Consider the following 13,588-nt stretch of genomic DNA (forward strand, 5'->3'; position numbering starts at 1 on the left):
CTAGCAGCTCGTTGCTACTACCTCTTTCGTCACCCCCGTAATACCACTGAAATCAATACTACCACACAGCTTGCTTCTCTATTTACTCAAGTTCTGTACACAAATTTATTGCGTCTCGCTCTCTTAATTCGTCTTTCTTAATAGTCATCAAGTTTATAACTAAATTTACTCTTTCCCGTTTATTAAATCTTTTTATTTTATACCCACAGAAAAAAAAAGGATTTCTTGGCACAAAAAATATTTTGAAATATAAAATGAAAACAAAAATTTTCTGAAGACTAAACAAAATTTTTTATCTCAAGAAAATTTTTTTTCACTTCAAGAAAATTTTTGTTTTTAATTTATAATGCAAAAAAATTATTGGGACAAGTAAAAATTTTCTTGGGTAGAGTAAAAATTTTTTGCACCAAGAAAAATTTTTTTCACTTCAATAAAATTTTTGTTTTTAATTTATAATGCAAAAAATTTCTTGGGACAAGTAAAAATTTTCTTGGGTACACTGATAAAATAGTTAGCTTGACTCAAGAGAAAAAATCTTGAACCAAGAAAACTATTTTGAAGAAACTGATTTTCTTGAGTCAACATAAAAAATTCTTGGCCAAAGAAAAATTTCTGTGCTTAAGAATTTTTCTCTTGACTTAAGAAAATTATTTTCTTAAAAATAGTTTTCTTGGTTCAAGATTTCTTATCTTGAGTCGTTAACTTTTTTATCAGTGTAAAATAAAAATTGTTTCCATCAGAACATCTTTTTTTTCTGTGTTCACGAAATTTTATTTTTTTATTTGTATTGGTTGAAAACTACAAGATCGAATACTGATATACTTAGAAAAAAAAAATTGAATTAAATATGAAAACTTGTAACGCAGGTTATTATCATAAAATAATAACAATAAATTAATATAGATTGTAATGATGAACGATAAAATGTAATAACCTGAAGAAAAATGAACCCCTTGATTCCCTTTCGATCGCGAAATCGTTTCCGCGCACAGGTGGTTTTACGCGAAGCCACACACCCGCGTTACGTATTCACGCACGCTTTTCTCTTTTACTCTTCTCACTTAAATTCACACTCACACACAGTCATTCATCCCCTACTATCCATTTTCTATCACCCTCTTATTCACCTTTCCCTCTTAACTCATCTAATAATAAATTGATGAGCATTTTGCATGACAACATTATTTTTATCTTTATGTTCATCCTCACACAATCAAATTATCATTTTTTTTTTTTAATTTATTATCACCATTAAAAGTAATAAATTTAATTCAATTTATTCATTATTAATATATTTTTTTTTTTTTTTTCAGGATAGTGATGGTGAAAAGAGTGACCAAGATCTTGTTGTCGATGTTGCTAATGAGGTAAATTTTTATTATATTAAAAAAAAAAACTACTAATTGATTAATTTTTTTTTTTTTTTAAAAAAATTAATAGGATGGATCATCGCCTCACACAAACGGTGACCATCTAGACCACCGCGAGAATGGAACACTAGATAAATTAAATCCATCCAATCATGGTATTTTATCTTCAATAAATAATAATAGTAATAATAATAATAATGGTGGTGGTGGTAGTGGTAATAGTGGTAGTGTTGGTGGTGGACTAAGTAGTGTAATCGGTGGCAGTATTAACTCTGGAGGACTAATTAAAGAACGACCCCCGTCTCGCAGCGGAAGTTCATCAGCACGGAGTACACCCTCACTGAAAAGTAAAGATGTAAGATCTTGCGAACAGCAAGGCTTGCGTCATAAATCATATATTTTTTGATTAAATTATTAAATTTATACATTATAATAATTAAAAATGAATGACAGTATTTTTTGTTTTTTTATTATATATAAATATACATGGAATTAGATAGTAAATAATTAATTAATTAATAACAGTGTAATTGGGATTCAGATAGACAAACCGGGTACGCCAGTGGGTTTACCGAAGGGTTCGCGCAGTTGTACCCCAACTATGGGAGCAATCCTTGGACCCTTAACGTCGCGAGGGGTTTACCATCCGGCCTCCTCGCAGCAAACCTCACCGCAGGGATACCAGGGCTTGCAGTCCCGAGGCAGTGAACCACCACAATCACCTTCCTCCTATTCTAGTCTACCCTATTCTAGAACGTCAATAGTGAGTATCATTTGTTATATACCCTAGTAACATTGTCTTAAGCGAGTTAGTTGACGAATATCCTTCAGCAAGTTTCTTACGGTAGATTTAAACAAAACTTGAAGAAGATGTATTTTATAAGTATACTTGCCAATGATTTCATCAAATCTTGCTCAAGATTCTTCTTAAACACTTACGGAAATCTGTAGAAACAGTCTGCAGCAATTCTTAACCAATATGTCTACTATATATCAATTTTAGGTCAGAGTTACTTCAGAATTGCTTGAGATATCGGGTTTCTTTTTCTCCAAATCACTTCAAGCTCAACACACAGTACCTATAACTGGTCCAGTAGCCCTCATTTAAATTTAAAGTGCTACAAATTAATAATATTATCACTCGATAAAAATATATCGAATATTTAGTGAGCGCCACTGAATTTACTAGACTAATGCTGTATAGACGGCTCACGAAATATCGAAGTAAGAGTGGCCATGTCCAGGTATCTTAAGCAATTCTGCAGCAAGTCTGAGTTAATGCATCTAACAGATTTACTTGACGTATCTTACGGAAGTATCTTGCCTCAGACTCGTCCAAGACGATGCAGACTTGCTGAAAACTGAAGATACAGATTTACATAAGACTTCCTTAAAAAAGCTACTAGGGATATCTTATTATTATTATTATTATTATCATTACTTTTAAGCTTGGATTTGATAATCATGTACGTGTACCTTCCACAAATGGTCTAAACAACATTTCAGGCGGCAAACCGTAAGTATTTTTACATGATACCTGTACCGAAAATTTGAATTCCTGCCCTGTTTGGAGGAAAGAAAGTCGTTTTTTTTTTTTTTTTTTATGAGAAAACAACCTGAGTAGCACACTTTGCTTTGTGACATAAGATAACAGTTTTAGGCTGTTTTTTGACAAAATAATCAGAAATTTATGTCACTGAAAAAATATCTGCTTAAAAGACTTGACGCAAGTAACGACAAAAAGTAAATTACTAATAGTTGTAAAATAAGTCATCTAAACAATTTTTTAATTGAAATGATTTTTTTGAGACGGATAAAAGAACACAAATTTTCTATGATCCCTAGAACTAACATCTGTACGTTTTCTTTATATAACAAAACTTGACTGAGACAAAAAAAAAATGTCTTGTCCTTTTAAAAGACATCTTTATGACATCTTAAAGTTGACTTCGTGCTATTCAAAAAATAATAAAAATTAGCGCATGCGCCATTCTTCCCACAAAGGCAAAAATTTAGACTTTCAAGTACAGATCTAGTGAAAAATAGTATAGACACCAAAGAGAAAGGCAGGATATCCAAATCCCCGTGTTTGCCACCTTCAGCTCGGACCGGCAATTACACACTCGGGTTGGAATATCCTACTTTTCTTCTTGGTGTGTAATATACTATTTTTTGATTCAATTATGAAAAATAAATAATACTACTAAAATAAAAACTATTTTAGAGCATATTCATTTCATATGAATGGTGAGGGACATTTGCAGCCAGTGCCTTTTCCGAGTGACGCTCTAGTTGGCCCCGGGATACCACGACACGCACGACAAATAACAACTTTAACTCATGGGGAAGTTGTATGCGCGGTGACCATATCAAATCCGACAAAATACGTTTACACTGGAGGTAAAGGCTGCGTTAAAGTATGGGATATGAACAATTCATCGTCTCTATCATCTAGCAGTAGTTCTTCTTCCTCTTCTTCCTCGTTATCTTCTTCTTCGGTGACAACATCAGCAGCGGCAGCAACAGGAGCGACATCTACTGCAAAACCTGTTTCACAATTAGACTGTTTACAACGAGACAATTACATACGTTCGGTTAAATTATTACCAGATGGTAGGACGTTAATAGTGGGAGGTGAAGCTAGTCAATTAAGTATTTGGGATCTTGCAAGTCCGACGCCACGGATAAAAGCTGAATTGACATCCGCGGCACCGGCATGTTATGCTCTCGCGATATCGCCAGACTCAAAAGTATGTTTCAGTTGTTGCAGTGATGGCAATATTGCGGTTTGGGATTTACAGAATCAATCGTTAGTGAGACAATTTCAGGGGCACACTGATGGTGCCTCGTGCATTGATATTTCTGCAGACGGATCTAAACTGTGGACTGGAGGATTAGATAATACTGTAAGGTCCTGGGATTTACGTGAAGGCCGACAATTGCAACAACATGATTTTACGTCACAGATTTTCTCACTGGGATATTGTCCTACCGGTGAATGGTTGGCTGTGGGAATGGAAAATTCAAATGTTGAGGTTCTTCATGCCACTAAGACTGATAAATATCAATTACATTTACATGAATCTTGTGTACTGAGTTTGAAATTTGCGAGCTGTGGCAAGTGGTTCGTATCAACGGGTAAAGACAATTTGTTGAACGCCTGGAGAACTCCTTATGGTGCATCCATTTTCCAGGTATTGTTTTTTTGTATCATTTAAATATTTTAGGCAGAATTCTACTTTGGATGCTCGAAAAAAAGACAGTTTTTATGAATTTTTAAAGAGATTATGTATAAAAATATTTATATAGGCAGGGTGGCCACAAACCGGGAATTCAATGCAATGGGGGAATATCATGGAAATGTCAAGGAATTTCTAAAAGTATCTAAAATTATTTAATTTTTCAATATTACAATCGAACTCCATTAATTCGGATTCCATTATCTAGGAACTTCCCCTCAATCTTGACCCCCACTACGAGCTATATTGTTTCCCACCAGATACTATACGTTAGTATATGTTGTATATATCTATATGCGCACTATACATGTAGAAGTAAGAGCGCATGCGTATAGTTAACTCTTCAAGAGAGAAAGAACATCCGTTAACTAAGAAATTCCAAGAAATTTCTGCTCTTCCGTAGATTAACTGTTTGAGTTAATGGAGTTCGACTGTAGTTTTCTCATCGGGTACTAGACCTTTTACTTTATAATTAAGTCTGCTAAAGAATGGGCTTTTTCCCACCATTTTCCTAAAATTCAGTCATTACTGCTCATGCGCGTTAGTTTCAATTCATGGACTTCATCATAGTGAAGTAGTGGAAGAAAAGCTCATTCTTTTGTAGACTTAACTATACATGCATGCAAAAATTACAATATGGCGGCGAAAAGAAAAAAGAAGAAAAAAAAATTGTATGTTTTTTAATCTATTAAAAGTGCATAATAGTATCTGATACATCATGTGAAACCGGTATTATACTCGAGTGTTGCCAACACACGAAAGTATAATACTCGATGTCACTAGAAGTATACAATAGTATAGTTATTAATGCACGAAAAAAAAAACGCAGTTAAATGTCTAAAGTCAGCGTCATGCAGTCAGTTATAAAAATAATTAACTTTATTATTATTAAAAAAGATTTATACTTTATGAATTTGGATACTTAGTTTAATACTATCCACTTAGAACAATTTAACTCAATAAAAAAAAAAGTCATCTTTGATCTTATGTCGTATCAATTAATATAGATATATATAAGGTCATTTTTCGGTAATATACCAAAAAACAACCCAAATTATACCTAAATAATGCCTCTATTTTAGACATGTTTGTGAACATTATATACCTAAAAAGTACTCTAATTTTTTTCTTAATTATTAAATTTAGCAGAGTCAAATTTGAATCTATTAACCAATAAAATCGATTTATTAATAAAAGTAAGAAATTAATTGAAGAGAAATAAAATACATGTTTATTCAAATTATGAAATTTTCAATAAATTATAAATTCGTTATTTTATTAAATTTAATTTAGAACAATAAAAATGAAAAGGTTTTTTAATTTATTAATAGAAAACATAAAAATAATTTCCAATTATTTTAAAATAAATTTCGCTCTTCGCTGCCTGTTGGGAAATGTTACAGACTTCTCATTTAGTTTTTTTCGAGCAAATCGATTGTTTTTAATAAAATTTTTGACCCATTGATAGATATTATGTTTAGGGTTATGTTTCTTCGTATGCTTTAAAAATCTTGTTCTTTGTAGAGCCTATTCACTTCCATTATTTTTTATTAGTTGACACAATTATTGATAACTTACACTAACAGCACCAGTAAAACAATTTAGAATATAAAGTTTTTTATTAAATGTAATTAAATTTTTCCACTCTCAAAAACGTGAATGTATGAGCTGTCTTTAGAGAAATACATAATATTGTATATGTATAGTTGGTACAACAGAATTCAAACTGAACAGTAAAATGACATTTCATTTATAAACGCCATCTATACTATATTTTACAAATAACGATTTTTTTCAGTATAGTTTGGGTATGAAAAGTTCACAAACATACCCAACATTTATGTTAATTTCGGTATGATTAGGACATTATTCTTAAAACGTACCTAAATGATATCAAATGTATACTATGTTCAAAACACAATCAAAATATACCCAAAATTTCGGTATGATCGAATTCGCTAGGGTTATGTAAATAGTAGCTAAATTCAAAGTGACGTCATAAAAGAGAAAAGTAATAGTTATTGGTTCGAATTATTGGGTAGGGATATACTCCGCCCATTTCATAAAAATTCAGTGGTTTAATATAAAAGATAGTGTTTTAATATATATTAAACCATTCGTTCGACTAATCAGAAAAGATTGTATTTTAATATCAAATTTTATAAGATTGATTTTAGCCAATTAGCGGCGTATTCTTCGGCATAAGTTACTTAAAATATATAATAAAGGTTTTTAAATGTATTTAAAGAATATACTCATTAAGTCGAACAAATCCTACATCAATATATTTATTAATGATCTCATTAAAAATTCATAAAAATAGTTTTCTTTTTCGAGCGCCCAAAGTAAAATCCTGCCAACTTATGATTAATTATGTAACATATTATTCTTATTAATTAATTACAGTCAAAAGAATCATCATCAGTGTTAAGTTGTGACATTTCAACAGATGACAAATATATTGTTACTGGATCTGGCGATAAAAAGGCGACAGTATATGAAGTGATATATTAATCTTTATGTATTTATCTCATTCCCAAGGATTAACTATTAATAATATTAACTTTTTATTGAAATTAAACAATTATGAAACTATTAGAAGCCTTATTAGACTATACAAAGTCACTAATTGATAAGAAAATTTATTTTAAGTTTGTATATAAATTATTTATAACAATAACAATAATAATAATATTAATAATAATAACAGACGAACTAATAAATGTTCAATTAAAAAAAAAGTTCTTAATTTATTTGAAATTATTATTTATTATCATAAACAATAAATTTAAAAGGAAAATTAGATTTTTTAATTAAAATATATAAAAACAATCAAATACAACGATTACTTATTTTTTAGGTTATTTTGAAAATACAATAAAAAGATTGTTTAAGGATATTATTAGACAGCCCCCCTCTCCACACACTTTTTATAAATATTCAATTACTCATGTACTTGAAGATCGGAACGTTTTTTGCAGAACGGAAATGAAAAGTACAAATCTATTGGATCTAGATTTTTGAAATGTTTCGCATAGGTGCCAGTATGTCAACTGAAAATTGCAGGCCACCCCCAACTACACTTACTTTTTGTGTATAAAAATTCAATGATGAAGTACTTTATCAATTATTTGACACTATCAACTGTAATATTCACTAAAGTCGAATTTGTTATCTGATCTCAATAAGTCTTCAACCTGTATTATTGTTCGACACAACTATAATATGTTAAATTAGCACAAAAAATTGAGTGGACTGTTTGAAACATGTGATTTATGTCAAATTATGTGTGTGAAAAACGTTCCGATCTTCAGTCATAGTTGTCTGCAAAAGAATCGGCTTTTCTCCCACTACTTCACTATGATGAAGTACATGAATTTACACTAACGCGCGTGCGCAGTAATGACTTAATTGTAGAAAAAATGGTGGGAAAAAAGCCTATTCTTTTGCAGACTTAACTTATACGTAATTATTTTCGACTGTCATGGTGGTCTTAAAATTTCATTAACCCTTCAGTACCCATGTTATAAGAATTTTACTCAAGGTCGGTTTCTATGTTAATTATTTTTTTAAATTCAAATGGAAAGACCACTTAAAATTTTTTTTACTTTCCGCAAATTTTATATTCTTTCTAACTGTTTATTAAAAAATTACTTATTTTCATTATAAATAAAAAAAAAAATTTTTTTTTTAAGACTATGAGATTTTTTCTCATGGCGAAAGTATTAATGGATGAAAAATTTCATTCTTCGTTCCTATTCGGGCCGTCGTTCGGATAATTCCGCTGTACGGCAGCGGCCATGTTTGCTTAAATTTACAGACACACACATATCGGTGTAAAGGATTGTAGTCAGTTGTATTATTTATTTTAAAAAATCTATTCACTTGGAAAGAAATAAAAATTGTTATTTTAATTATTCAAAGATAATAATTGAAATATGTAATGTTTTTTATTAAAAAAACTCTTTTGGAACTGTGATGCGCATGCGTAGAAGCTGTGAAATTTTCTCTCATGGCGAGAGTAAAGGTGAGTCGAATAACGTGGGTACTGAAGGGTTAATGAATTATGAAAAAAATAGCATTATTTAAAAAAAGGACGGTTTTATTTTTTAAATTTTGTTTAACTCCTAATTGACAACTGTAATTTTTTTTAATTAATTAATGAGATGTTAATACTATCATAGCAGTTGAAATTAATTGAATATTTTCATTAAGGGTGGAGGCAAGGAAGGGGGGGGGGGCACTGAAAATTCCCTTGAATTAAAGTATTTATTATGATCTGCGAAGTGACAGTGGGTTCAGACTAACTAAAATTTTTTTAAATTATTTAACTTGATGTAAAAATAATAATACTAATACTAATTAATCAGTAATTTTAATAAAAAAGTATTAATGAGTCTTAAAAATAAATATTAAGTAGTAAAAATAATGTACAGGTAAATTAAAATAAATTATATTATTATTCAAAATGATAAGTCATTTAAATACACAAATTGTAAATTTTCTTTCTTAATTTTATGAATTATTTGTATGTATAATTAAGTAAAGACTGTGATCAATATATAATATAACTATAAATATCACATTGAGATCACTATATTTAAAATAATAAAATTTTAGCAATAAATAAATGCAATGTAAATTCATTTTTTTTCCTTTTATTTTTATCATTGATTGTAATTTGTTGAATTAATTTAAATTATTAACAATATAATAAATATATATAACAATGTAATTATGAACGAGTCTTGTAATTTGTAAAAATATAATTTACCATGTTAATTAATTTAATAACAATAAATTACTTCTATATTCATTTTTATTTTCCTCCATTTCTCAACAATTTTCATGAGACAAAAAAAAACTTTTTTTTAAGTTTAAATTCCACAAGGATACACATTAAATTATAAGTAATTTATATTTCTACAGACAATAACTTATATAAAAGTCTAATTAGACATATCCTAATACACAGCGGTAGATTTACACTAGGGACAGTCTGGGCAAGTGCCCAGGGCGGCAAATGTTTTAGGACTGCAAAATTTTGAAAAATAAAATATATAAACTATAAGTATAAGTGAAATTCCAGTATTGGGCGGATTTTTTTCGGTGCCCAAGAGTGGCATTAAATTTAAATCCGGCCCTGCTAATACAAGAAAGAACCAGATTAAAGCCGCGGTATCAGATGTAAGTCTGGAGTAGTAAAATGTCATCCAGGACATACGTCTTCAACGTAAGCTAAATATCCGCGGGGTAAATAAGAAAATTTTTCTACCGCGATAACAGCGACATTTTATTTTTATCATGATACTCCATTTTGCGGCACATCACTCGGTAATTCAGACTACAATTTAGAACGATACTGAGTCATTCATGGCTCTCTTTGGTGGAAATTTTCCGAGGCTTTTTCTCGGTAATCCCATTTGAACTCTTCTCTTGGTACACAACGTCCAGCGCTGGGACAATGTTGTCCTTGACGCTCCCACTGGTCCCTGCAGGTAGGGCACTCAGCTAGGGTAACACCCCTTCGTCTGCATCGTCGGCAGAACGTAGCGAGGCCCAGCTCGATCTTCTCGGGACAGTCTGAGTAGCGGTGGTCTTCTCGGTGGCAGTTCCAACACAGCGGCTGCAAGTGTGGGGATAGTGGACGGTAGCTCTTGCGAGACCGCCTCTGTCTTTTCGCACAAGGCTGAGGAGAAGATTGACGCTGCCTCTTGCCTGTCGCACCTTGCCGTTTCTCGGCAGTTGACGTAGATGTGTCCACTAGACCAGTGGAACCCTTGGTCTTGTTGACTGCTGGTGGGCCTGGGGATGATGATGCTAACCATGGTCGACTGGTCGATCGACCTCTTCCGGTCGTCGTGTGAGTTGAGTCTTGACTCTGGTCAGCTTCATCAGTCACCTTCTGTTTCCCCGTCACTGAGGATGAAGTCATATGCTTTACGGCAGGGACTCTGGGTGGTTTGGTATATTTCGTCTTACTAGGTGCAGCAAACTTTATTGGTACTGTGACTGCAGGGGTCTGTGTGCTCGCGTCTAACATCTGTGGTAACTCTCTCGGAGACTCTGGTGGATCTATCAGATCTTCAGGATCCTCCCTTGAGACCTCGATAGTCATCTCGGACTCCGAATCGGAATCTGGGTCGTTAAGCTCCGATGCATCGAGCATCACCCTCGTTAACTCTTCCAGAAGGTCTTCTACGCTATCGGAAAACATCTTGCCTGTAAAAAAGTTTGATTCAGTTGCCCAGCTATCTCCATTACGGTAAACAAAGGCAACTGTAACACAGGAATCTACGAAATTAAACTGCGTATCGGACTAGATAGAAATTGTAAAATTCCAATACCAAGTAAGCGATATCTACTGAATTAATTAAATCCGAAAGCAAATGATCGAAACTTTCTTCCAGACTCGAAACTGTTTACTTCCAGAAAATTGACCCATGCGGTATTCAACTTCTAACACGACGCTTATAAATACACCGAATTTGATCTCACTCGCGATCCGGAATAATTTTTAAATTCCAGGAGAAACTTGAGGACAAGCGATTAACAAGACAAATAGATTAAATAAATCGCCGGTACTTACGGTTGCAGAAGATGTTCCTTTGGGCATCAAAAGCACTTACACGTTGCCGCTTCGTCTCGAGATACGTAAATTCGGTAGTTGGTCAACGTATGTTAGCCAGAGTACGCCTGCTTGGTAAGAAGCTTTGTAGCGGAAAGAAGGAACGATGCATCTGTCGGCTACCGTAAGTAGTTTGTGGTCGGGAGTGGAGGGGATCAACCAATCAGAGTAGGCCCTCTGGGCCTCGTGGTCTGTTCCCAAAGTCGTAACAGTGCTGCTGGCACTTCAGACGCTTCCGGTATCTCTCGATAATTCTGTTAGTGAGTAAAATAACTTTATTTCGGAATACGAGACAATAAAATTCTTTGATGATGACGTCATCGTTCGAAATTTTGGCGAAATAATAATAACTAAAATTATTTCATTTTAGCACTGAGAAAGTTCCCGTACGTTCGAGGACACAGAAATTCTCCTGTGATTTCATTTTTTACCGAATAAATTCTTTAAGGGATTAAAAGATTAGTCTTCATATTACAGAAAAACTTTTACCCGGATGTTTCGAGAATTTTTGATACATGAATAGTCGATACTGGATTCTTTTCTCCAGTCCTCGGTATAATTGTAAACGTTGCACAATGGAACTTAAATCATATCGAATATCTAGTGAGCACCACTGAATTTACTAGACTAATGCTGAATAGACGGCTCAGGAAGTAACGAGGTAAGGGTGGCCATGTCCAGGTATCTTAAGCAATTCTGCAGCAAGTCTGAGCTAAACGTATCTTACGGAAGTATCTTGCTTCAGACTTGTCCAAGATGATGCAGACTTGCTAAAAACTGAAGACACAGATTTACATGACTTCTTTAAGAATGCTACTAGCCCTGATAACACGAGTTGATCGTAAAAAAGTTGGTCATTCATTAGTTTCCGACCAACTTGACGACAAGTTATCGACAACTTCAGCTTTTGCAACTTTTGGCTACAAGTTACCGCCAACTTTATCAGAAAGTTAGCGCCAGTATGGAGCCGCAACTGGAATGCAAGTTTCTGAGAAAATTGAAAGGAAACTTACCGTCAACTTATAATTGCCAACTTTTGCCACCAACTTTCTCAGAAAGTGACCGTCAACTTTTTGGATTTACAACTTTTGCCAACAACTTTCTCAGAAAATGTCTATCAACTATTAGAGGTACCAACTGTTGGCGGTCAACTTGGTGTCCATTTGCGGCTGCAAGTTTCTCGTCAGTTTCTCGCCAACTTGGCTATCAGGGAGGGTATATATATAAGGGAGCAGTAAGTCACCGATGGTAAAGCAGCAGCGACAAAAATAGCTCGGCGCTCGTCACGAGATCGCGCCCAGTCGCTTTCGGTGTCCACGGTAAGATTCATATTCATTCATATTTTAGAAATGTTATATTCTGAATCATATTTTGTTAATTGTCTAAAAGCAACACTACTCTATCTGAACGAGTGTGATAATAATTAATTTTTAAAAAAACCAATATATATATATATATATTTTGAAGCAATAGTGTTTATTCTTCATAATCTTAACATGAAGCGTCTGAAATTTTATCAAAAATCGAGAAGTTTATGAATAAATTATTGTCGTTTAAAAACCTATGGTGTTATAGTAAAGTTGGATCATGCCGGCTATGTAACCATTTTTTTTTCTTCTTTTGGCTATCATCCCAATTAGGCCACGTGCCAATTACTATTGTATTTTACTATATTTTATGTTCCTGTAGTCTTCTCCCTTTTTCTTACACTGTTTTATATGGTTCACTGTGCCATGTAACCATTGTAAATTTGACTATAATCATAGCAATTTTTGCATGTATTTATGTCAATTACCGTCAGGTGGCCAACATGGTCCAGTTTTACCATGACACTAGAATTTCAAACAAAAATAATTTATCCATATTTAGACAATATCCTGATGACAGTACATTTTACATATATATTAGGGTGCTTCAAAAAAAACTTTAATTTTTTTTTCGTACTTTTACCCCCTGAAACGTTAGTAGTTGCCGAGAAAAAAATCCTTTCAAAAGATGGGCTCTCTAGCTCAACTCTAAGAGGTCGCTACTTGAATTTTAATTTCCCATCTAATTAACATGGAAAAATTAATTTTTTCATTAAAACTGTAATTACTTGTAAGCTGTTCAATATTTTTTAAATTCATGCATAGATCTTTATAGCTGATTTCTCAAGCTTCCCGAAACCCTATGACGTCATAATTATCATAATTGAAACGCCAATTGAAGCTATCGGAAAAGTATCGATTTTGTATTTCGAAATAAAATTATTTATTTTAATTTTTATTTTCGTTAGCTTCAATGGGCGATAATTTTGACTTGACATAGGGACCACAAGACATAAAAAAATAATTATAAATCATGTAATTGTA

At 32.8% G+C, this 13,588-nt stretch overlaps 2 protein-coding genes across 4 annotated transcripts in view; one reads left to right on the forward strand and one right to left on the reverse strand.

Annotated features, from left to right (window-relative positions):
• Positions 1-9,169, forward strand: part of LOC103579893 (protein groucho) — a 41,561-nt gene extending 32,392 nt beyond the window's left edge. For both annotated transcript variants that reach the window (XM_014439401.2, XM_014439402.2), the window contains exons 10-15: positions 1,314-1,367; positions 1,441-1,725; positions 1,912-2,133; positions 2,819-2,886; positions 3,595-4,564; positions 7,016-9,169. In XM_014439401.2, coding sequence (XP_014294887.1) covers positions 1,314-1,367; positions 1,441-1,725; positions 1,912-2,133; positions 2,819-2,886; positions 3,595-4,564; positions 7,016-7,123 — 1,707 coding nt within the window. In that variant the 3' untranslated portion in view covers positions 7,124-9,169. The remainder of the gene's footprint in view (positions 1-1,313; positions 1,368-1,440; positions 1,726-1,911; positions 2,134-2,818; positions 2,887-3,594; positions 4,565-7,015) is intronic.
• An 82-nt stretch (positions 9,170-9,251) lies between these two features.
• On the reverse strand, positions 9,252-11,336 carry LOC103578344 (uncharacterized). 2 transcript variants are annotated; one of them, XM_008559444.3, is made up of 2 exons: positions 11,199-11,336; positions 9,252-10,831 (listed from the first exon to the last, which is right to left on the reverse strand). In XM_008559444.3, exon 2 carries the CDS (start codon positions 10,824-10,826, stop codon positions 9,981-9,983), a length of 846 nt encoding a protein of 281 aa, XP_008557666.2. In that variant the 5' UTR covers positions 10,827-10,831; positions 11,199-11,336; the 3' UTR covers positions 9,252-9,980. The 2 variants fall into 2 exon arrangements, with proteins under 2 accessions (XP_008557666.2, XP_053595796.1); XM_053739821.1 differs by having other exon boundaries at positions 9,252-10,888.
• Positions 11,337-13,588: the final 2,252 nt, after the last annotated feature.

This window comes from Microplitis demolitor, chromosome 6 (genome assembly GCF_026212275.2).
Source record: "Microplitis demolitor isolate Queensland-Clemson2020A chromosome 6, iyMicDemo2.1a, whole genome shotgun sequence".
NCBI lineage: Eukaryota > Metazoa > Arthropoda > Insecta > Hymenoptera > Braconidae > Microplitis > Microplitis demolitor.

Excerpts from the sequence above, each read along its gene's own strand:
- LOC103578344 (XM_008559444.3), bottom strand. The coding sequence starts at position 10,826 with ATGTTTTCCGATAGCGTAGAAGACCTTCTGGAAGAGTTAACGAGGGTG.